This window comes from Lampetra planeri, chromosome 5, assembly GCF_965212315.1.
Source record: "Lampetra planeri chromosome 5, kcLamPlan1.2.h2, whole genome shotgun sequence".
In the NCBI taxonomy this organism is placed as follows: domain Eukaryota; kingdom Metazoa; phylum Chordata; class Hyperoartia; order Petromyzontiformes; family Petromyzontidae; genus Lampetra; species Lampetra planeri.
The window spans coordinates 11368419-11394176 of NC_136111.1; the positions used below are offsets into that span (position 1 = coordinate 11368419).

Sequence of the window (25758 nt, forward strand, 5' to 3'; positions counted from 1 at the left end):
AATGAATTATCCAAGAAGCTCACTAGTAAGGAGAAAGCGGCTTGGAACAGCTTTGTCGCAGTGGTTCGTGGCTTCCTGGGCAATCACAAGGTCGAACACTATGTGGAGCTGGTTGAGGCTTTGGTGAAGAACTATGGCACAATGGGCTGTAGGATGTCCCTCAAAGTCCATATTCTTGATGCTCATCTTGATAAATTCAATTAGAACATGGGAGCGTACTCGGAGAACCAGGATATGCTGGACTTTGAACGCCGCTACCAAGGACAGTATAACGAGAACATGACGGGAGACTACATTTGGGGGCTGATTCGTGAAAGTGATTTACAGTATAATCGTAAATAAAAAAAAAACTACGCATTATTACATATTTTGAAGTCATTTTTGAATGACTTTAGTATAAATACATGTTCATTTTGATTCATGTAGTTTTTTTCTGACTTTATGTGAATGAAAAGACACAAATTCGCCCGTTTTCTCAATGAAAATAGGTAAATTTCAAAATATCACTGTCCTGGTCACAAAAGCAAAATATAAGGGGAATAAAAGCCATTTTCTATACTTTTTAGGCATAAGCAATTACGAAATAACACTTACTACCCAGGAACAAAAAATTGTTACATCGTGTTATAATTTATAATGTACGTTTGTAGACAAGATACCGTATACGGTGCTAAAGACTCATGAATATACTGTCCTGTGGTGGATTGTATTAAGTCACGTATCAAATACCTTGGAAAATGCACGTCGAAATTGCAATAGGCTTGAAAAAAGCAATCAGATTGTTTTTACATTATTTGGTTAATATTTAATGTAGATTGTTTCATTGAGGACTTTTTCAACCAACTCACCTCATGTAAAATATTTGAATAAAACCTTGTTATTTCGTTTAACTGTAGCCTGTTTTTCATTTTTCAAGTTCAACGAAGCAGCAACTGCACGCATAATCTTTTATAGCAGCAAGTCACTGTTTGCGTTGTCTTCGCAAACTGTAATTACTGTGGTCATGGGAATTTTCCTATTGAAGCTCATCAATGTTCAGAAATAAAGTTTGTGCATATACACAAAGCACATTTCTGTCATAAGCAGAATTGTAGTGCTGACGTTAAGACGATAGGGGTCATATATCACAACCTTCCCTATTTCTGCGTTGTCACCCAGAATGACACGTTCAAGGCTGGTAACAAGGACCGTGTATTATTCAACTGGACACAAAAAACGGGTCATCTGAGGGTGTTTGAATATATTTTTTTGGGTTCAGCAACCACCAATACGGTAACGGTCAAATGAGTGCATTAGGCAGAAATAAGGTGAGCAATGGAAAGTAGCTGCCAGACCGCTATCGGATTCCAAATCATCCCCGAGCTGTCACACATTTTTCATGCACAATCAGTTGGACGTGAGAAAAAGAAATCCTGCATGTTCGCACTTGCGTAAAATACAAAACAGTAGTTGGTTTCGCCAATCAAGACATCTTAAAGATATATTGCATTTTTTCATTAATTAATAAAAAAACTAATAAATCAGTGGTTAACGAATAGAGGTGACAAAAACAAAGGACAATGACAAACACTGATTCATATACTTTATTTAGCTAAACAGATGTATGACACGTACTCACAAGCACACACTACATTTCTACAGCATACCGTAGCTCGCAAATTGACAATTAAAACATGTCAACAATAAACAGAAATTTATGGAATTCACATGCACCAGTGTATCATTATATATTGTAACCCAAAAATTATTACTGTGAAGTATAGTGACACTAATAGTACACCATCAACATTGTCACCATAATTTACAACTATTTCCGCAGTGCCAAGTAAATTAAGATGGCTTATGATGAACAGCAAATAGTGCGTCATATAATACGTGATGTTGTTGCACGCATATTTTGTTTATAACAAGAAGCAGTAGACATTAACAGTAGCAGTGCATACAAAAGGCACAACATTTTACGGCACAACAGGAATTGAGCAATATCCAAACTACTGAATATGTTCCAATTTAAAAGTACTTTCTATGCATAAAACACAAATGCCATATACGAATGTGCAACATGTTGCCGAGGAAGAAAAAAACCCATCACACGAGTTCTTCCTTTAAATGTCATTAAAATAAATCACATTAAACGATCAATTAAATCAGTTAGGACAAATAATAGGGTTATTAAATGCCCAACATACATTTAATTAAATTGGGAGAAAATATTTGAACAGAAAATATGTACCGGTTCAGTTCTATATATTATTTTAAATTCATTTCAAAAAGGCATTTTAACAATATATACAAGCTTCATTTAAACGACATTATTGTTCATAAAGTATCCGGGGCAAAACAGGAACAAATGTGTATTTCATCAGAAAAATAATTTAAAAACATACTGTGCGGTGCTTGCAAAAAAAAGTAGAAAAAGCCAAATAAAAATGACTTTTTTACATTTTACACTATTCATTTTATCTCAAGGTTCAACTTTAATCAATGAGAGAATCAGATGTCACTCAGCTTTCAAACCCATCATTAAGATGACTGTTTTCTGTTTACACGACCTGTTTATTTAAAGAAAAAAATCGTGGAGCAGACCCGAGTTAAGTTTGGTAAAAAAAAAAGTTGCTGACAAAGAACAATGAAAGTATATTTTCCACATTAAGAGTGGCTTTAACATACCAAGGGAATAAGCGATTGAGTAGAAACTCCACCGATAGTCTGTCTATATACTGGCTGAATTTTGTTACATCATCGATTTTGACAATGACGATGGCTCATATGCTTGATAACCACCTATTAATTGTAATTAAGCCAGCTCGTTATATTTAAGGGTATTTAAAGGTCTGGTTTTCAAAGAACAATTGTACAATTCAAGAAATAAACAAGCACATGTTCGTGTAATGCACAGGTTAAAATGATTACATCACTATACGCAGCCTCAGTTTCATTTTTGTTTTATTTTCCCACGCTTCAATACGAGTGCTTCGATGTTTTATTTATTTTAGTTTTCTCTTGCATTTCCAGCTTCATAATACGGTATATAATTACTTCATTGCAATTCCTTATAAATAAAACATGTCCAGTGACACGTGTCGAATTACACTATATTTGTGGACGCGGAACTAATTTCTATTCATCAGTCCGTTTTCCATTTGTAATAGTCATTCATCAAGGCCCAAATAAAAACTCGGGAGTATTGCCATTGCATGCCTCATTCCATATTGGGAGTATACATTATATACTTTAAAATCTCATCAATAATTAACAGATATTCAGATCTAGGCCTCCAGTCTGAATATATTTACAGGATACACGAGGATTTTGGCCGACTTGACACTGGAATATCAAGTCATGGCCAAAACGTTTTAAGTTTTAAAATTACTCAAGCAAGTCATGAATTTATTGAATATTTGTTAACAAATGCGACAATGTAATTATAGCTTGAGGCAGTAATTTATATGGAGTCAGCGACATGCACTTACAATCACCGAGCGTATATATTGGCCGACGACTTATTTTGCAACAGTTTTGCATTTAGTTTACTATGACACGATTTTTTTTCAACTCCATATGTATTTTTCCAATTTTTGTGCAATGTCTGCTCTTTAGAAGAAAACAGAGAACACAATTTGCCAATGGGATATTCTGACCAATAACATCAATTAACTCCAGATTTCTTCCGAAGCACCATATGGCGTCACAGTATGTATACAAAACAAACTGTAGTAACCGATTCTCAAACGTGTCTTGATGGCTCCTCACACACTTACTCACGAGAATGATTCTTAAGACACACACAAACGTTGCCCACAAAACCCACACCGTTCAGCACACTGGCAAACCAGCAATCAATCGATTTGCATAATTTACTCTTCAAAGGTTATATGCCACGTTCAGGAATGGCAGTTTGAGAAAACTCTCCTTGTAGTACCTGTGTACAGGAACGTTCTACAATGTAGGCCTAATTTACACGTAATAATCGGCACTTAAATGAATGAACTGCAAAATGTGCAAATATTTTTTCCCTTCGACAGATTCTGAGGGTCATGACAATGATTATACCTTTTGAATAACACTGCACATATAACCCATGGAACGCTATTGCTACGAGTGATGCTAGTGTACTACATTGCACAAATAAAAGCCTTGTCTCACGACTTACCACTTATATCAAGTGGATCCACACGTGTGCATGAAAAAAGGTTTTTTTTTACATTCAGAAAATAGTAAGCAAATAAGAAGAAAAAAATCAGTGTTGCATGCTTGATCATTTTCACACAAAGCACATTTTTACACACGTAATCGCTTGGCTTTGTCATGTACGGTACAATTAGATGTACATTTCAAATTGTACTGTACATTTTTGGCTTACAGAAATGAATATTTCAAGATGTGTACGGTACTTTAGTATTTAAGTGCTCTTCCATAACGACTGCGATATTGTTAGCGGTGAAAGGTTGAGTACACGTTTTGTTTTGACGAAAAGTAAAGTGAATATTTAGGCGTGCAGAGCTTCAGCAACACCAAAACCTAAAAATTAATCATGCTTTACATTTCTAGGTTTTTTATTGCCTGTTAAAAATGCTTTTTTTAAACCAATATTTGTAATGCATCTTAATAATATAAATAAGCAGCAGCAACCCCATGTGTTGTAACACACAAGTTTAAATATTTCATTCACATGAAAAATAGGTATTACTTTATTGTTAGGCCAAAGTAACAGCACCATACTTAAAATTGGATGCTTATTCTATCTTTTGAAAAAATAAGAGAAATTCGATATTTGTAAAATTATAAGCAAAATATACGGTGCTTTCATTTTTTCAACACACGAGTATATCTTGTGAAAATTGAACCACTCATATTTCCCGCACCCCCCATTAGTACAGTTGGCTATGTACAGTGTGAAAGAAGTTCAACATACGATACATATATATTAGTTAACCTAGCATTGAATGCTCAACCATGCATTAAGCAATGGCATTTAAAAATATCATCCCTTTTAACAAAAGCCCTCAATGTCATCAATTCCAACTGTATATTCCACCAAAAATGCCAAGTATCTTGTTAGTGATAGCAGGCAGCCACTCATAAATAATCAATCTTAACAATGCTCAAATAGGGATTTTTAAAGGTTAGAAACTACTTGGGAACAATAAAATGAATTTATTTTAATGGGAAAAGTCAGTGATAATTTTATTTTAAAAAAATTGCTGCATATAATTAATTTTAAAGTAGTTTTTTGTAATTAGGTTTGCTTGATTACATTTAGGTGAAGGTACATTTAACCCTCATACAACTTCCTTAATCTTCCCAAAAACTTTACAATATTTTAAACAGGCTATAAAATAACCAAATGCAAACATGTCCAGTTATATAATTTGCACATTAAACTTAATTTAAAATCTTGGATTATTGCATCGTTAACTGTAACTTAAGCACTTAATGGTTGCTAAATAATTTAACATCAAAGTAAGATGAAGCAGAGATCGGGTATATGAGTTACAGATAATACTCGGCAGAAGAAGCCTTCTGATGTAACAATCCAATATTTGATAAAGCATGCAGAGGCTGTCAATGACATTTGGCATTATGGAGTAGCCAATACCTCCACAAATCAAACGCGATGAAGTGCTGACACGCACAAAATAGAAACAAACTCGCAACTGTCTATGCACACAAAACAGAAACACCTCGCTCAGGACAACCGAGTGGCAATGGATGCAATCAACCAGAACCGTGGTAAAAATGAGGCAGGAGTGGAACTTTATCATTATCAATTGTATATCCGAATTTGAAACGGATGTAGGAAAAAAATGATAAAGAAGATAGCAATTAGAGGATTTGGTATTGTGCACATTCATTTGCAATGCATACACTGTAAAATGTCTGTGCAACTTCTGTATGCACTCAGTGAATTTCCATGCACGTGGACAGTACAGAACAGAATAATCATCATGATAACGCATTTTTATGATTAACCTCAATAGCTACATTTCTGCTCTATCATACACTTGGCCAATTAGTGTAGCAAACACATTTGTGGCTTTCATAAAAAATGTTCTAAGCTAATATAAGCTCACTTTTAGATAACTTAAAGGGTAATTGCAGCTCACAGAAGTAACCGCATTTGCAGCATTGGCCAATGCAACCTCATTTTTATACTTTCACAGACGGAGTCTTAATACTACGACCAATCAATTGCAACCCAAGCCAAATCCCAATAATATTATTTTCCAACACTCAGTATGCAGGCGTAGCGAATGTGTTTGCGGTAGGCACTGCTTGGGAGAAGGGAGGCTTGCTGTAAGCCTCCTCGCCCTCCACCCCACTGCCGGTGGCGTAGGGCGGCGTCGGCACCGGCATGATGTTGTCGCCGTCAGCGACGCCGGCCCCACCGTCCCCGAACGGTGAAGAGAACGCCGCGTCGGCACCCAGACGGAACCTCCGCAATGCCAGGAAGGCGATCCCACTCTGTTGCGCGCCAGAGATCCACGTGGAAACGCCACACCCCCCCCCACCCACCCCAAGGCACGTTGCCACCAAAAGGTGCACGGTCACCATTGACAGGCGATTGGGAGAACATTTTGGGTGCGCCAGGGGATGTCGAGGGCCGGGGTTAGGCAGGGTTAAAAAAACACAGGATACAAGTTACCTAGATGATTGTGAAGCAAGGAAACGGTTAGTTCTCACACATGCTGATCCTGACACTCTCACGTAGTTCTGGTGACATGTTAAGCAAAGCTTTCAAAAACATTTCAATGCACAATAAGGAACTCCAAATTCGTGTCTCTAGTAAATATCAGTTTGCATTAATTTCTGGAAAAGTTAATTGTTTCATATAGCACCTCTGAGGTTATACAAAAAAAATATATTATTATCGCATCTCATAGTAAATTAAGTATTTAAACAGTTGGTGTTTCCGGGTATTTCAATTGGCTTTAATTACTACAATCTATGACATAGGTGTAGTAGTCACAGATATTGTAGCAAAGCTTACATTACAAAACATTCATTGGATAATCATCATCATCACAAGGTTATCTCAAAGGTGCTATTTTTTGCAGACAATTAGTTCGCATGCGTGTCACATTAGGGGCGATGTTGCCAGGTGGCTTTACCCAATTAAGTAAATTGCGAGTAATTTCAAATTTGACAAAAATGTGGCCTGTGACACCGGCACACACTGGGTCTACTCTTTTTCGAATAACAATTATGTAATCATTAACTTCCACTGAGATGCAGACAGCCTGGTATTTTTTTGGTTAATACACCTAGGGTATGTATCAGGGCAGCTGCTGAAGTGGAACTGCAAGCCCATATCTGTCAACCCATCAACCCACACGGTTTACCTGTATTCTTGTACAGGGAAATTTAGTTTTCACTTCCATTCGGCGTACGGCCGTTTCAATACGGGCAAAAACATTTTTTTTGTCTATTTGTTTGTGTTTCTCCCTTGTAATGGGACTTTGTAGGATGAACTTTGAGATTTAAAAGGGGCATGGGGTGACCAATAAGGTCTGAATTTGTCTGTAATAAGGTAGGCACTGACAAGGGGTTGACAGGTATGCGAGCCTCTGCAACAAGTGGCAAGCACGCTGCCGCTTGGCCACACAAAGGGACTCTGTTCCGTACTTTGTCTCTCGTAATTAACAGATTGTGTACATTTCGTAAAATAGGAAGAAAAACATTAAGAAGTATTTTTAAAGTGTCCTTATGGCTCTAATGATCTTTATTTTCCTAAAAAAAAACATGCATGGCAAGTTTAGTGTTAAGTTAAAGTTAAAACATTTCAGAAAAAAATCAGTCTGACAAATTAAATGATGGTACTTGACTGAAAGGTGTTTCGGCCAGTGGTTCTCAACCTGTTTCAAATCGAAATAAATGTATTACATTTCATGTTTATTTTTACGTATTGGAGAACATGAGTGCATCTCCCTCACAAGTCATTAAAAGATAACTTGCAAAACCTTTCCTTGAAAAGGATCAAAATTAAAGTCTATCCAAAGGTATCAGGTTGAAAACCACACATGTGAATTCTAAAACAGAGGATGACCACGAAGAATAGCAAGCAGATTCTAGATATACAAGCATATAAATGGTTATAAATGCATTCTAAACGAGCCCTGACAGAAGCCTGGCCTGAGTCTCCTCAGAGTAACCAATGTGCTTAAACCTGCCCAGTGCAAACAATGATTGGTAAGCCTGGAGTGTGGTACAAAAACACGGGACAAAAAAGTTGAAAACCATAAATGGAGCGCAAAAGAGTGGAACGCAAGACAGAGTTAACATTTGCAAAGTATATTGTGTAACATAACGATTAGTGCAGTTGAACACAAAAAGGACTGCATCGCAAGATTTTGTTACAATTGTGTCTGGTAGCACGCAAGAGTAAATGGATGCACTAATCGAGTGTTTGTTAGGGTACTACTGTCGGTTATTGATTGGAATAAGTGGTGTTGTTTGTTTTCTACTTTGCCATATTGTCAACACTGAAAATGATTCACGTCCTCAACACATTTTCAACCATTAGGCCATTTTACAAGGCTATTGTGCAAATGTGGGTGATCATTAAAACAGCAAAATTCATCGAAAATCATGCCTGAAATACACAAAAAGGTCATCGATTCCAAAACATAGTATAACAATATATTTTTTTTGGTATAAACATCATTAGCTATATGGCACTTCATAAGGAAAAATAAAGCTCTTGGCAAATCGCACAAATATTGCATAACTCCCTTCTCCCCCGGGAGTCCAGGTGCTGGCTTGTCAGGAAAATTGGAAAGACAAAATGTGGACTCGCCTCCATCTGTCCCTTCTGTATAGGATAGTGTTGCCCCCATGGATGCATGGGTTTTCTCCAGGTGCTATGGTTTCCACCCACACATATAAACACTCATTAATATAGAGCACCACAGGTATGTGGGAATTGTTCGTGCCTGCTCAAAGCCTGGCTGCTTTCCCACTTGTCTGTGGTTCCTCAGCGATTACGAGATGCAATTTACATTAACGAAGCTATATAAAGCTAAACATTACATTAAAGCAGACTTGTCATGCCACTGCTCTCAGTCCAAGTATTGGTGATGAAATTATTTACATACAGTCTCTACATTCCAAAGGGTTATGTAACGTTAATTATATGGTAACAAATGACTTCAACACTCATTTATTATAGAGCCCTTGAGATTCCGTTTAATAGTGTCCGCTAAAAAAATGCGTCACTATTAATGACCGATTCATATACAAGGAAGCATTGTAGCCCTTTTCAAAATGTAGTTTTGTCTGGAATGTCCTTCAAAATAAAACTGATGATGTTAAAAGCATAAATTACCTGCTTAAGATTATATAAATTGCAAGTGCCCGAGATACGAACATTCGACTTATGAACATCCGCACTTACGAACGAACCGCTATAAAGTTGTTTATTTTTAACCATCCGACTTGCAAACGTTCGGTCATACTTATGAACCAAACCGTGCAACTATTGTTTGGTGGAACGATCCTCTGCGAGATGTAATAAATGCCAGCATCTTTCTGGGACTCATAATGCCCCTTCCAACAAGAAAGCCAGCATCAGGATTCAAGGTCAGTGAAAATAAAACATATTTTTAATAAAATAAAACTGATTTTTATTTTATTTTACTTTCGTTTATGTTTTATTTTCTATACGGTATTTATTACTTGCAAATGTACAATATTTCTTCTTATTTATGTTTAACAATGCTTCCCTGTTTTGTTGAACCATAATACATTTTTTACACCAAGTTCTGAGATATGAACAAATCGACTTATGAACAGGTCTCAGCAACATAACCCCTTCAAAAGTCGAGGACTGCCTGTATTGATGGAAACTGGATATTTGAAGCAGCAATTATAACCTCGGTTTCTCAGATGTGACACTCCTTGTTTAACCAACTTCATCATACAAGGTTTGAATTCGTTGTTGTAGACAAAATGGGCTTTTCAGTCATTTGAAGTAGCTGCTACAAATCATGCACTCTACTGCAAAGCCTTGGCTGTGGCATCCCTTAAGCAGGCTCGTGAGCTATTTTGAGATTATCAAAGGGAACTGTGAAATACACCATAGGTATGACAGCAATCAATTTGACCTGCCTGATCTCTTCTCCAGTCGAAGCAGTTGGCCACACCATTAACAGCACATATACACTTATTTTGGAATTACAATTGATTTGGTAGAGTGGTACCACTCAATGGATTTGTTATATTTATGTTTTTAAACAGCTTTTTAGAATCGTGGTTTTCAAACTGATAACTTGAGAGATAAACCAGTCCTAATATATGGAGTGTTCAGGGCGTATTTATTCCTGGCAGTGAAATAACATTGCATGCACAAGTAAAATGAAACAATATAAGTAAATTATAGCCAATTATTGTAAGAAATGTAGCAGTTCTTACTATAAAATAAGCAAGCATAACATTTACCATTCTTACTGCCTGCATTTCAAATTACACGTCAGGAAAGTTAGAACATGTTGCTGGTATAGACGTAACCAATCATGTTACATAAGTGGTTTTTTACCCTTCTATCTGGCAACAAAACTGACACCTTTTTACAAGGAGTCATGTTTGCATAGACCGCAATACCTGCAGTCATAATACAAACAAAAGACATAACTCTGATAATGTGCACTGTCCTTGAAGTTGATTGGTCCACACCCGAGACAGCTTTCCTTTGAGCCTAGTCTCACATGGGTTGGACCAGATGACGCCAAAAGGCGCACAACTCAAAGACAAGGAAAGGTGTCTCGGGTGTGGACCAATCAACTTCAAGGACAGTGCACATTATCAGAGTTATGTCTTTTGTTTGTATTATGACTGCAGGTATTGCGGTCTATGCAAACATGACTCCTTGTAAAAAGGTGTCAGTTTTGTTGCCAGATAGAAGGGTAAAAAAACAATTATATTTTTACTGGCAAATGAGGTTCCCATAGTGTAGAATCATGTTACAATTAACAATGAACACCCATGTAGACTGGTTCTCCTTCAAGGAGAGTTAAATATGCCACATGTCATAGAAGTGTTGCTTTATTTGGTGCTACAATTTTTTAATTACTCAAACATTTATTTGCATGTGTGTGCAAGTCTGCGCCAAAAAATTCCGAGCATTTCACCGACAGTTAAATGCAAGCTCCTCACCCAAGAGATGATGGAGAAGAAGCAGAAGGCGATGGTAGCGCGAGCACTGTCTGCTCCAATTCCATTGGGCACCTTGCTGTCAGGTGTTTCTCGCCACTGGTTTGTCAGGAGGCAGAAGCCCACAAACCACATGAAGGCCCAGAAAGCTGAACACAACATAAGAGAATGGAAACAAGCGCGTACTTAAGGACATGACACCAACATAAGCGTCATGTGTTTTTCTTCTTCTAAATGTACCCTTATCCACGTCTATTTTGACAATGGAAATGTTTACTTCCCTATTCTGTATGAGCATAGTTAAACTGTAGTAATACTGCATCCATGGTACTGCGCTGTGCATTAAAGTGTTTCACCAAGTGTTTTTGTATTGCTCATACTGGCCTTTAATTTTGTACACTTAGTGAAAATACATGTGCACCACGACCCACATCCCTGAGAATTGCTTGGAAACCACTGTACAATTAATATTTCAGTGGCTCAACTTGACAAGAGTATTCAATAAAACATTTCCATGGAGAGTTTCAATAGCCTTTCCATCAAACAAAACATCCTTGTGCATTTGTTTTAGCGTTTTAACAATCATATACACTATGCACGTTCAATCCAACGATTGCTTTATTCAATGACACCTTAATAACCTTAAGGAAATGGATACCACTGGAGAAGTGTTAAACGGTCGTCTAGCTCAGAAGACACTGACCGGAGAAAGCGAGGTCGGCCAGTACTGCGCGCTTGCGGTCCTTGACGCTGCTGATCTGCGGGAAGTAGGCATCGAGCGCCAGGAAGGCCACGCAGGCGAAGAACGCCACCACGCCGATCGTGATGCCGTAGCGGCACGCATCCCCGTTGCCGTTGAAGATGCAGTGCAGCTTGGAGCCTTGGTTGTTTGTGTAGCCCTCATTGACAATGCAGCCAAACACCACGATAGAGAAGAACTGCAGAACGAAATGAACGCGGGATTCAAAGTAAAAAAGTCACAGGTGGTTTCACCCAGCTCAAACGTGTGTGTGGTGGGGGGGGTATGTCAGTGTTTGTAGCTGTGAGCCAGTATATGAAATTAAACATTGTCTAAAATGGGGGCGAGTCCTTCCATATGATAACCAGTGTTGACTTACCAAATAGAGGTACTTATTTTGTATTAACCCTGAAGGAATAAACAGTGATGTCGAGCCCAGATGGGGAAATGCACAAGCTCACAGTGAGCAGTGCTCTGCACCCCACCCCCCAGTAGGTTTCACAATATAGTGATATTCTTCTTCGACGTTTCGTGAGAATTATTTTATTATGTTTTATTTTTATTATTTTATTATTTCCCTTCACGTGACTTTACCGAAAGAACCAAGAAGATGAATCCCTGCAGTCACGAAAGCTTTAAATCGAAAAATAGTGATATTCTTAAAACAATTATAAAAGTGTGGTCATGCAGTGTTTACTGAATATATAGTTACTAACTATATATAGCATCTTGCCATTAATTTATATTATACATAAATATGTGAACACATAAATACAGTTTGGTAAAAATGGATATTCCACTGGTCATTATTACATGTATTTCTAACGCACGATTTAATTTACGCAAATATATTTCATTATAGTCATAATAAAATTACAATCACAATATCTTACCTATATAATGCTATCAACAGGACTGGTTAAAGTACTACCATTAGTTGATTATATATTTTTTTTGCAATTTAGCCAACAAGTAGTGTAGAATATGCAATATACTATTTAAACAAGTGTGAATACAGTATAAACATGAGATCTTTCAACATGTAATTGTACTCTTTTAACATACGGTGTTATTTTAAACAGATTAAAGTATACAGCTGTTGTTGGCTGAATGTCTTTCATTTAATTAAAAGTAGAATGACACCAGTGAAAATAAGTGTCAACGTCCCTTCATAAACTTGTACAGCTAGGATGCTATAAGGCAAGTCACTGCTCACGAGATCTGATATGTAATTTATGTCAATACTGCCAGAATTGCTATACAGTACTCATTATTTTCTAACTAAATCATACAATAACTTGGAGTAAGAACCATGGCTGTTAAACATACAATCCTAATCTATATGGCCTTTTAAAATATAGTGGGAAGCATGAAGTCTCAATTGTTAGCTTATACAGTCATATCTTGTTAATATGTTTGTTCCACATTCAAATATCTTACGCATTTTACATTATTCACCAACGAATCATCGAAGGTACAGGCACTGCCTCCACCACTTTGGGGTATCACTTTAATGTGACAATGCCTTTTGATTGTGTGTGCTTCGGGCCTTCACTTTGCTGTGTCATGCTTCCTGAAATCCGAAATGTTTGACATCACAAGAGTAGTTTAATTTACTGCTTGAGTTGAACTTACAATAACAACACCATCTGCATACGAACGCAGACATTCTTTCCTATTCTACTTGAAACTGAAAATATAAATCAAGAATTGTGACAAAAAAGATAAACAGATGAGCTAACGACCTTGACTCAACCCGACTCTTTACTGAAAACCATTCACACATTCTATACGCATTGCCATTTTGGTCTGCAAAAAGACCTTTAATTACCTGTAAAATGTGTATTTATTCCATGTTCTTTCGTCTCTATATAACCACACATACCGTATAACACAATAATGACCACATACTACATTAATAGCGTCCCTATGTTTCAATAGGATTCGATTTTTAATTATCTCCAGGTTCTAAAGCAGTGTTAAGCCAAGGTAGGACATGCCAACACATATATGAAGAAATCTAGATAAAAGTCCATTATGCACAAGCAAATAAGAACTGTGATACGGTTCATGTTAAAAAAAATTCATTTTCAATTTGCCTTCCAATGCAGTTAAATTTAACGTTGGAATATGCTTCATATATGCCATGTCATTATTAATAGTCCCACATGTTAGACATTTGGATTCGAAATAAATGTTCGTGACATGCACGACCTCATGGAGCAAAGAGTGAAAATCAAATGTTACATATTGTCCTAGACACCAAAGACATCGTACCAAAGGCTCAGAACGAACTAATTTCTTCTATAATAACAGGATTGGGAAAATCTAACATAACATTTAAATGTGATGTTAGATTGACGTGGCTGTGGTGTTATTACATACATTTTCTGCAGTCTTATGTGGAAGTATTTTACACTGTTACTGTACAAGATATAAACAGACCAATGACATGCATTAACAGATCCAATACACATCCCTACGATGCAGGGAAAACTGGTATAGATATAATTACGTATAGGTTTATTGGTGGTCAGGATTTTCTTCAATTTGGAAAATTATGTTTATTACCATCCATTTTAACGAGCCAAAGCAAACCAGGTTCAGAGAAAAAAAATAGCGTTTCGGAAAAAGAATTCCAGGAAGTGTTAAGAGTTAGAATGTTGTCCACAATTCTGGGATTGGCATAATTTACGTGATCGGCATAATTTACGTGATCACATATTGTGAACATGACAATGTGTTTGTTTATACTTCCAATGTACAGTAACCCGTTTTATTGGAGTAGCAGTTTTATCTTCTGCTTCCACAAATTTAGAGGATGTGGAACAAATATACCCACTGTCATTACTGTATGTATTCATCTTGTCGCAAACACATCAACACAACTCAATGGTGTAAATTTTAATGAGCAGTGTGTAACAAACTAGATAACAGCACAATTACTGATTGAAACATTAAATAGTTTGCATTTAACTAGAGAACAGTATTTCAGTGGAATCAATGAAACACTGTAGCAGTACATAGTATACCGCTTACGTACATTTTCCCCAGGATATGCTTTGTAAATGCCACTTATCAGATTAAGCCATGCATGTTCTGGTAGCTGTTAATGTGTGTAATATTATTGCATTAAATCGATACCATGCCTTTTATACTTGAGAACAGAACGGTATTTCACTGGCTAATCTGATTGTAAATTTATACATTCAATCACCCTCTCCTCCGAATTAAACAAAATCCTTCAATCTGCCCAGCCGATAACTTAAGCAATAAAAGATATGATTTATATAAAAATACACCGAGTAATGGACTTGACGCATGCACATGCATGTAATCACACCCTAAAGGGACGAGTGTCTGCAAGTGAGCATCAATGCTTGCTGACACCAAGTTATTGCTGCAGGTTCTTCGATTACACTTAATCCCAGAGGATTTCCGTGTTTCAGGTCAACCTGACATTACTTAGGACTACCAAATATCCTATGTCACTCCCAAATAAATGCAATATATATGCACGTTAATGTTACTGCAATTGGTTTAAAATAAGGGATGCATCTCAAATTCAACAGTTCATTGGTATCAAGAAAAAGGCTTAATTTCAGTTGTCTGCACAACTTAAAAGTCCAATCATCGGCAGTAATGATGCCTGCAGATGTACTTTACATACTATATACTACCACTTAATAACATGTCTTAAGACTCAGTGAGGCTCTCCTGGATTACAACAAAAACAATAATTTCTACAAGGGAAGTATGTAAAATTTTATAGGTATTTGTCAAATCATGACTGGGTGAAGGTCTCCCCAGGCCATGTCGGTTATGGGGGATGTTTCTTTATCATACTTCACCATGCTGGTGAGTACAGATTGGTGGATTGGTTCAGATATCACTCTCCACTGATGTTAGCTGTTGTCAGGAATGGAACCGAAGGTCCCCCTCTGTATCGCGTAGTGCCTGAACCACTGCACCATCACTCAAAGTCCTTACTAACCCAAACACCCAAATATTAATCTCTTACTACAGTTCCGTCTACTGGTGGCGAGATGTTAATTGTCTTTCCTGGTACGCAGGAGTTCGTGGGTTCAATCCTGACCCTGACACCTGTACATTTAGAACTTGCATGTTCTCCCCGTGGTCGTGTGGCTTTTTCTTCAGGTTCTCCAGTTTTTCCCTCCACATTTAGTAACATGCATTTAGATCATTATTTGGCTGCTAAAAAAATCCACGTGAAAGCCATTTCTTTGAGCAATCATTTCTGGCAAAATCGCTTTGAAAAAGAGTTATATAGCCCAGAGGGCTTTACCTGGTATGATAAAACATTTATTTTACTTTTAGTATATAAAAACGAATTACTGTACTCCAAAAGATTTGTATTTTACTTCCCTGTAAAAACTGAGATTGGTAGCCTTTACACTCAACCAGCTCAGTGCTCAATGAAAATAACTACTGTACTCTGTATGTGTTTTTTGGCCAGTTTTATTTCATCAGTACCATCAGGCTTGCTTAAACCGATACTGGTGAATTGCAGATGTTTAAAGGACCTTTTTTGTTACAAATAAGTGGTAGTTTGACCTAAAGCTATATAATACATAACGTACTATACACTATTACTAGCATAAGTACCCGGCGTTGCCCGGGTGAAAAATATATTTCTTAATAACCTTACATATATACACACCCTCACCACTCACCCTCACCACTCACCCTCACCATTCACCCTCACCACTCTCCCTCACCACTCTCCCTCACCACTCTCCCTCACCACTCTCCCTCACCACTCTCCCTCACCACTCTCCCTCACCACTCACCCTCAACACTCACCCTCACCACTCATCCTCACCAATCACACCCTCACCACTCTCCCTCACCACTCATCCTCACCAATCACACCCTCACCACTCTCCCTCACCACTCATCCTCACCAATCACACCCTCACCAATCACCACTCACCCTCAACACTCACCCTCACCATTCACCCTCACCACTCTCCCTCACCAATCACACCCTCACCAATCACCACTCACCCTCAACACTCACCCTCACCACTCACCCTCACCATTCACCCTCACCACTCTCCCTCACCACTCATCCTCACCAATCACACCCTCTCCAAACACCACTCACCACTCACCCTCAACACTCACCCTCACCACTCAACCTCCCCTCACCACTCACTAATCACCACTCACAACCGCCCTCACCATTATATTTTTGCCCCAGTCAACGCCGGATATTTCCCATTCGTAGCAGTTTATCTCAACTCTATAAGCAACTTATATTAAACAGGAAGCGGGATCCTAAAGTAATTTACAACCTTCGATTAGTCCTTTGTGCGATTCAAAGAATCGATTCCTGGCATGTTGGGGGTTTACATTTTGAATGATAGAGTTTCATTTTCATTGTTATTTTATTTTTTTATTTTTTCAGGAGTTTTTAATTACATTTTTGCCCCGGTCAACGCCGGATATTTCCCGTTCGTAGCAGTTTATATCGACTTTAACCAACTTATAGTAAACGGGAATCGTTCGAATCTAAAGGAATCTACAACCTTCGATTCTTTTGCGCGATTCAGAGAATCGATTCTTGGCGCGTCGGGTTTAAAAGTAATTACACAGTTGTTTTTTCATTGGTATGTAATGTTTGAAAGTTTTCATAAGATTTTAAATGTATTTTCCCCCCGGGCAACGCTGGGTATATCGAGTTTATACCACAAATGCGTGCGCATATTTTTAACGGGAATTAAAAATTGCGTCCACCCGGCAGCGAATGTGTCGCTACCCGTTGCCAGGGGCAACCGCCGTCCAATGAAACTGCGTATGGTCTGGCGACACACAGACACACACACCGACAGAGACAGATTTGCGATTTTATATATATATAGATGAGCCAAAAATGTCTGTCCCGCGTGTGACGTCACTCCACATCGACCAGCCCCCCTCATTAATAATCAGGAACAGGTGACATCCTCCAAATGGGCACCCCCCCTCAATAATACAATTAGCGGGTGACGTCACTCCACATGGGGGGGCAAGGCGCCTCCTCCCCCCTCCTCGGCGTCAACTTACAACCCTCACTACAAAGGCAGAACCCTCACATCACGCGATCTCCGTAACGCGATTGAGACATCAAAGTAAAAAGGACGTCATGATGAACAAGGGATTATAACCTTTAAATGAAATAAGTCTGTGTCACCGCGGCCTTACAAATTGCATACAAATTGATGCAATATCACGTCGCGGTCTGCTTTTCGCTTGCAAGATTCAGACTTACTGAAATACACCAGTCCTTGGATGGGCAAAAGGCTAGTGTTTCTCATTACCATCTCCCAACCGACCCCTCATTTCCAATTAGTTTCCTCTGATCACCAATCCGATTTTAATTTTCTCCACCTTCAAATACCGACATCAGCTCCCCCCTGTGATAGATCACCAATGAGTCAACTCACGAGCCATTTGTACTCACGAGCCGTTAGACACGGTGATTTATTTCCAAATATAGTTTGCCTCTTGGTATCCCTTACACAACGAAAAACTTCCGCTCAAAAACCCCAAATGTATTGAGGTTATAGGCTCCATCCTTGGCCGCTTGATTTTCTTGCTATATGTCCTCCTGCTTGGCAAATAGTCATCCCCAGTTTTAATTCCAACCATCACTTCTATGGTGTTGTCACCCGGCTATACATTGCTATCGATTCCAGGAAACCAACCTTAAAGAACACTCCGAAATACTGCCTTGATACTGTCTTATTTTGGATTGGTTCTAACTTCCTCCAAATAAATATTTTCAAAACGTTGGGCATGACTTAAACGTTCACACCCAGCAGAGTACAGTGTGAGCATGCATCTCCTACACCATTAACATGTCATTGAATCGGAGCACTCATTCCACTTCCACAAATCTCAAATCTGCAAGTCAACCTTCCTCATAGGACCATAATTCATGCCTTCTCATCCACACCCCTCAGCAAACTCCAGATGATGCAAGACTCTACCGCAACTGTGACATCACCACAATACTCGAATTCTTCCACTGGCTGCCAAACCAGTCTCACATAAAATTCAAGATCACCCTCACCATCTTCAAGAACCTCCATGAACCTGGGCCTGCCAACATCTCCCGTCCTATTTCACTCGAATCCCTTCGAGCCCTCTCCATTCCAGCAACCAAAGCATTCTATGAAAGTTTCCAAACAACCCTCACTCATTTGGATGTTACTCCCCTCCACTCCTCTGCTCAACGTTTTCTGGAACTACTCCGTCATCCGTGCTGTCGACTCGCCTGCCCATGTTCCAATCCAGGCTTCCTTATTTCGTCTGCAATTGAATTGCTTTACTCTACGTGAAATAAATGTTCACTATTTTTCCACAGCATTCTGAATGTCTTTTGCATTTGAACACTGTATAAATCCCATCTGTATTGTACAGACATGTGCATGAGTGGTGTATGGTCCCAGCTCGTCACCCCCAACAAAGAGTGCCATATGCGATACATATTTGCATTAATACGGGGCTTACTATATATAACACTATGTGACACAATTTTTGTTCCTGGGTAGTAAATGTTATTTTGTAATTGCGTATGCCTAAAAAGTATAGAAAATGACTATTATTCCCCACAAACTTTGCTTTAGTGACCAGGACAGTGATATTTTGAAGTTTACCTATTTTAATGAGAAAACGGGCGAATTTGTGTCGTTTCGATCACAAAGTCAGAAAAAAACAACATATGAATCAAAATTAACATGTATTTATACTAAAGTAATAAAAAAAACTACAACAAAATATTTGGAAGAGAGTAGTTTTTCGAGATTTATGATTATACTGTAAATCACTTCACGAATCAACCCCTTAATGTAGTCTCCCATCATGTTCTCGTTATACTGTCCTTGGTTGCGGCATTCAAAGTCCAGTATAACCTGGTGGAAGCGCTCGTCTTGCTCCTCCGAGTACGCTCCCATGTTCTCCTTGAATTTATCAACATGAGCATCAAGGATATCAACTTTGAGGGACATCCTCCAGCCCATTGTGCTGTAGTTCTTCACCAGTCTCAACCAGCTCCACGTAGTTTTCGACTTTATGATTGCGCAGGAAGCCACGAACCACTGCGACAAAGCTGTTCCAGGCCACGTTCTCTTTACTAGTGAGCTATTTGGGGAATTCAATGCACTCCAGGATCTTCTTCATCTGTGGTCCAACGAAGACACCGGCTTTGACCTTTGCCTCAAGACAGCTTAGGGAAGTCTTGAAGATACTTTAAGTTTGCAGACTCCTTATCTACAGCTCTGACAAATTTTTTCATAAGGCCCAATTTTACGTGCAGTGATGGCATCAGCACCTTCCGGGGGTCCACCAGTGGCTCCCACTTGATGTTGTTCCTCCCCACAGAGAACTCGGTCTGCTGTAGCCAGTCCCACCTGTGGTAGTACACCTTGGTGTTCCTGCTGTCCCAAAGACAAAGATAGCATGAAAACTTGGTAAAACCGCCTTGGAGACCCATCAGGAATGCCACCATTTTGAAGTCTCCGATGACTTGGTGAGACCAAGATCTCTGATCAAGTCGCTGAGGTCTTTTTGGTTGGGGTAGTATGGGTTTCTCTCCTCAGCTCCACCTCTGAAATTGTCATCTGGATCTACGTCTTCCTAGCTTTCTGACTTGCTGCTCTCTTCTAAAGACGGCTGATCTCTCTCCAGAGGAGTGGGTACAGGGAGCTCATGGCAGTGTGGCACCGGGGCAATGGATGAAGGAAGGTCCGTGATAGCAGGTAGATTCTTGCCAGTCCGACGTTTGGAAGAGTCCACCATGCAGAAGTAGCAGTTGCTTGAGTGGTCAGTGGGTCCCTGCCAAATTCTTCCCCTCTGTACCATCCTACAAAAATAAATTTATTTCACCCATGACTTTAACAATTATATATTTTTTTACAAATGTTATAACATATAATTCCGAGCAACAATTGTCCATCTTACCTTCCAGAGTTGTTTGGCATTGCTCACAGGTGAAATGAGGTGCCCAAGGTTTATCTTAATCCCCGACAGGCATGCCAAAATATGCCTTGTAGGCCTCGCACATCTTAGCAGATGCTTCCAGATAACTTTTTCGCTCTTGTCTTGATAAATTAGTCGCAAACATAGCAAAATGCGTCTTCCGGATTCTTGCAGCCTCTTCATGCCATCTTAGAAAAATGCATATATGTATCTATTTGGGCAACTGGAACTAAACTGAACTCGTGGGCTTAATGCCCCCGTATTTATAATAGTATTTATATTACTGGAAAGTTATAGAATGTTCTAGAAGTTACTCCAAGTTTACTCAGTACTGAATCTATCTGGAATGTTCTGGAAAATAGCTAAATTTCAAAATATCACTGTCCTGGTCACAAAAGCAAAGTTTGTGGGGAATAATAGGCCTTTTCTGTACTTTTGAGGCATAAGCAATTAGGAAATAAAACTTACTACCCAGGAAAAAAATTTGTTACAGTGTAATGTACAGATGTAGGTGTAATGGCGGGGTATGTTGCCCCAAACGGCTCTGATTGAATGTATATACTTTTAGAAAAGGGACAAGTCATGCCCAACCATACAGAGGGCTCAACATGTCTACAGGTAAATCTCATTGTCAATCACCTGCTGGATGAAGGCCTACCCACACCGTGCGAATCGTGGGGTTATTTGACCATACTTCATCACATTGGTCAGTGGTGCGGGTTGGTGAAGGTGGGCAGCACAAACATAGGGGCGTTGGGGTCCAATACAATTATTTTTCTGAACCTACCGCTCCTCCCCGCAACAGCCTTTAGCATACGCGTATAATCTACACAAGGTAGCAATCAATGCAGTGTCCACTATGCTCACTCATCTTGATGGTTGATCATTATGGGCATTAGTGATGCAGGTTCTTATCCTCCAGTTGACCACGCCCAGGATTAAATAAGATTCCGAGTCTATGCGGTATAAACACGTACATTGGTAATGTAATACATCTCTAAGACATCACCATTTATATTGAAACGCAACCCACTCGTCGATAACACTGCCTTAAAACACTTAAACATAATATCCGACGTTTCGGGCAATGGCCCTTCACAGGACATAGAGCAGGCATCACCATTTACAATTCAAGCAGGGGTCTTACCCAGGTCACCCCCGTATTGGAAAAATTTTAATAAATTAGTCCGTTTAGTGTATTATGTTACATACATATACTGTAAAGATATAACGAGTGTGAGGCCATCGCCCAGTCGTGGGTTCACTTAAAGCATTACGCAGCGTGTAGCCGAGATCACCGCCCGCGCGCGGGGCGAGTATCGTAAAATCAGCCATGGGTCTCCACTGCTGGATGACGACGAAGCTCTCACCCAGCTGACCACCCGCAGGATGGAGTGCGGCTGCTTCATGAAGGCCACGGGGTCGAAGGCTCCTCCTGCCCGCCCGGCTCCGTACGCCGCGCCCGCCGGCACGGCCGCGCCCGCCTCGGTCGCCTCCATCTCACTCCTCCTCTTCTCCCTTCTGCTCCTCCCTCGTTATTCTCCTCTCTCCGCTCTCCCTCCCTTGGCTCAGCTAGCTAACTAGCAAGCAAGCGGCGGCCCCGGGCTATTATCGCTGTAACGTAGAGCGACTGCGAAGGGAGGGGTGGGTGGACAGAGACCGCGCTGCTATTGCTGCTGCTGCTGTTGTGAATTCGGTGACGAATAAAAAATCGCGGTTGCGCGCTTCCCCTATCGGCAGACGTCGTTCGGCTGTTTTGTTTGACCCCGTGGGGCTCGCCGTAGCCTGGGGCGGGGGTCACTGTTTTGTATGGGGGGGCGGTTTATGTGCGGCAGGGAAGGGTGGGGGGAACGGCTCCATGTCACGTGATGCTCGGCGGGGTGGGGCGAAAGGCTCAATGTCACGTGATGCGCGGCGGGGTGGGGGGAACGGCTCCCTATCACGTGATGCGCGAGGGGTGGGTGTGAATCGGGGGGCCAAATAAAGGAATACAGATTCTTGGTTTTCGGTAAAATCAAGTAAATAGAAAAAACATTAATACCAAAAATGTTACTTAATTTATTTTTCACGTATACAGAATTAAACATTTTTTATAAAGAAATAAAAATTCGATCAAATTTAAAATACATTCAAATTTTAATATTTTGTTTCTATCTATGTGACTTTACCTAAAGAACCAAGAATATGAATTCCTGCAGTCACGAATATTATTTCCTGCAGTCACCTGACGGCTTTTTGCGTTGTGGCCGAAACGTCGTGAGAATTGTATTTTATTATGTTTTATTTTTATTATTTTATTATTTCCCTTCTACGTGACTTTACCGAAAGAACCAAGAAGATGAGTCACGAAAGTTTTAAGTCAAAATTTAAACGAATACAGAATCAGAGTTTTGATTTATACTGGAGGAATCCGATGATCAATAAGACTCTTTTTTACAAATATCCAGTAGGGGCGGGTGAGAAAGTTACAACAAACAATACTGAAACACGATATGAGTGCAAAGTATAGGAAAGGTAAGCAAATCGATAAAATATATATTTTTACCACGTAAAGCCCACTGAGCGTATTACCTTCTTCAGAAGCGACCTGCCCACAAATGATAGCTCAACGAGGTTGCTTATCATATGGGAATTTATAGCAGCCAAATAATCTAAATACTGTAATCTCATACATGGGATAATGTCCCTTCGAAGGGATTATTTGTCATTTTAGAATAAATTGATTATTAAGTCAATGTGTCGACACAGAAGACTGCACCACGATCCAAGCTAAGAAAAAGACACCATTGTACTTTATAACTCAGAATAATCGTTTGTGTCATTGTAGAGAATATAAATAAATACTATATAAATATTATCTGCCCATTTCTTTTGTCATATTTTGAGCATTTTATCCCGTATCAAGAAAGGTGGACAGATTATTTAGACCTGCACTGCAGTCCCATACGACACCCAAGTAACACGCCACTTCATGACTATATGCCTTTAAAGTGTATGAAATGTACGTCCGAAATTTGACAAGATATGTCAGCAGAACGATTTGTTTCAAAGTTTTCCACAGATTTATTCTCACCAAAATGCAGTGGCACCAGCAGTCTGTTAATTTTTCTGAATGCATTGACATTATTCCAGACGAATTTCTCCAGTTCGAATTTAATTCTAGGTCTTGGCACATTCGAGGAACATTTTCAATTCAAGCTGGTGACCTTTTGGCATACCAACACACAATGTCCAATCCATGTTGTCAATGAAATCCTGAATGCTATGATAATGCTATTATTACTGCGATTGCATTTACCAGGTTAAAAACACTTCTTCTTTCGTATGGCTGATGTAAATTGAGTGCAACGACTACAATTTCACATTCCGGTGCTTAAGCCAGATAACCGCATCAGGAGAGGTAGAGTGCATGTATCACTGTGATGTCTCCGTATTTGAGGATCGGGCATTGCGTCCTTACATATTGTATGGTATGTTCTTGATGACCACAGTCGCACACTGGAGGGTTTTTAATTTTCCATTTTTATCTGCCATGGTGTGTTCGGACGTTGTTTAGGGTGGACCATGAGTTTCGTAGAATATCTAACCCAGGGATCTTCTGCTTTGGGCGGGCAGTGTCCAGATCGGACACAAAGCTAAGTTCTTTAATACAGGACATCAATGTTATGTGTGTTCATTATGTTTGCGAGATAGTGTTCAGTTGGAGGACCCTTGTCTCAGGGCCTATCTGGCATGTTGTTTGGCCCTGAAGCGGCCAGTGGTGTGGCTTGTGTTGTTGCTCTGAAGCCCGGGAGATCGATGATTGATGTTCGGTCGCCACGTTCATGGCATTTGTTGTGATTTCTCACTGAACAAAGTGGGCCGCATGAAAGCTGCCATCTTCCACTCCAGTCCACTGAGGTATTAGCTCCTTTTCATAGGTGACCTGGCCACACATGAAGCTCATCGAAGTCGCTTATCATATCAGTGAATATATAGTTGCAGCCAAATGATCTAAACTCCAAGTATACAAGTGTCAGGACCGGGATACATCCCACAACATCTTCTTCTTCTTTCGTGACTGCAGGAATTCATATGCTTTGGGTCTTTCGGTAAAGTCATATAGATAGGTTCACATTAATACAAATAAACAAAAAACTACGACGTTTCTCACTGGCGCGATCACCGCAACGGTGGTCGCGCCAGTGAGAGACACAGCCCATCACACAGCCAGAACCATCAATACATCGAGGCTAAGGGACCATGTTAGTGGGACCCCAGCCCGTTAATGCAGAGGTACCCAACAGGGCAAAGCAACTCAGAGAGTCGGAGATGACAACTAAACGGCAGGGAAGAATGGAAGCACCACAGCAAGTTACGACTTTGCTTGGTTAATAACGTCCTTCCAATGATTGCTCAGCTTATAATAATAGTTCAATTTGCAGACGTAGTGGCCGCAACTCAGAGGCGCGGAGCCAAGCTCAGAGTCGCTCGAAAGCATGATTGTAGAGGTGAGTTTTTAAGTCTCTCTTGAAGGAGGAGATTGAGGTGATGCTGCGAATGTGCAGAGGGATATCGTTACAAACTGTTGGGGCTGCCACCGAGAAGCGGCGCATAGACATGACCATCCTGGATCTTGGTAACAAAAGGAGGTCGTGAGTCGCGCTGCGCAGGCATCTGCCGTGTGCTGAGCTGCAAGTTGTCAATAATGAAGAAAGGTACGGCGGGCAGGCGGATATGAAGGTTGAAATTGTCTCTGTGTTTATATATCTGGATGGCTTCATGGACAAATCTTTGAAGGTACAGAGTTCTTCTGGGCCGGATGGTGGTGAGAATCAGACTTTAGATAGGAATCCGTGTGGGTGGCTTTCCTGTAGATGGAATGTCCCAACAAGCCATCAGGCCTC

At 39.8% G+C, this 25758-nt stretch overlaps 1 protein-coding gene across 2 annotated transcripts; it reads right to left on the reverse strand.

Moving 5' to 3' along the window:
* Nucleotides 1–1565: 1565 nt before the first annotated feature.
* Nucleotides 1566–22636, reverse strand: LOC144718859 (synaptogyrin-1-like). 2 transcript variants are annotated; one of them, XM_078594431.1, is made up of 4 exons: nucleotides 22243–22633; nucleotides 11852–12086; nucleotides 11152–11297; nucleotides 1566–6465 (listed from the first exon to the last, which is right to left on the reverse strand). In XM_078594431.1, exons 1-4 carry the CDS (start codon nucleotides 22369–22371, stop codon nucleotides 6235–6237), a joined length of 741 nt encoding a protein of 246 aa, XP_078450557.1. In that variant the 5' UTR covers nucleotides 22372–22633; the 3' UTR covers nucleotides 1566–6234. The 2 variants fall into 2 exon arrangements, with proteins under 2 accessions (XP_078450557.1, XP_078450558.1); XM_078594432.1 differs by lacking the exon at nucleotides 1566–6465 and adding an exon at nucleotides 7690–8196 and having other exon boundaries at nucleotides 22243–22636.
* Between the last annotated feature and the right edge of the window lie 3122 nt (nucleotides 22637–25758).

Bases quoted from the DNA above. Each gene is read 5' to 3' on its own strand.
- LOC144718859 (XM_078594431.1), bottom strand. From the start codon at position 22,371: ATGGAGGCGACCGAGGCGGGCGCGGCCGTGCCGGCGGGCGCGGCGTAC. The intron at 12,087-22,242 runs GTGAGAGCTTCG...TTCGTTCTGCAG, and splicing joins TCCTGCGGGTGGTCAGCTGG to TTCTTCTCTATCGTGGTGTT. The intron at 6,466-11,151 runs GTGAGGAGCTTG...GGCGCGCAACAG, and splicing joins TCTTCTCCATCATCTCTTGG to AGTGGGATCGCCTTCCTGGC.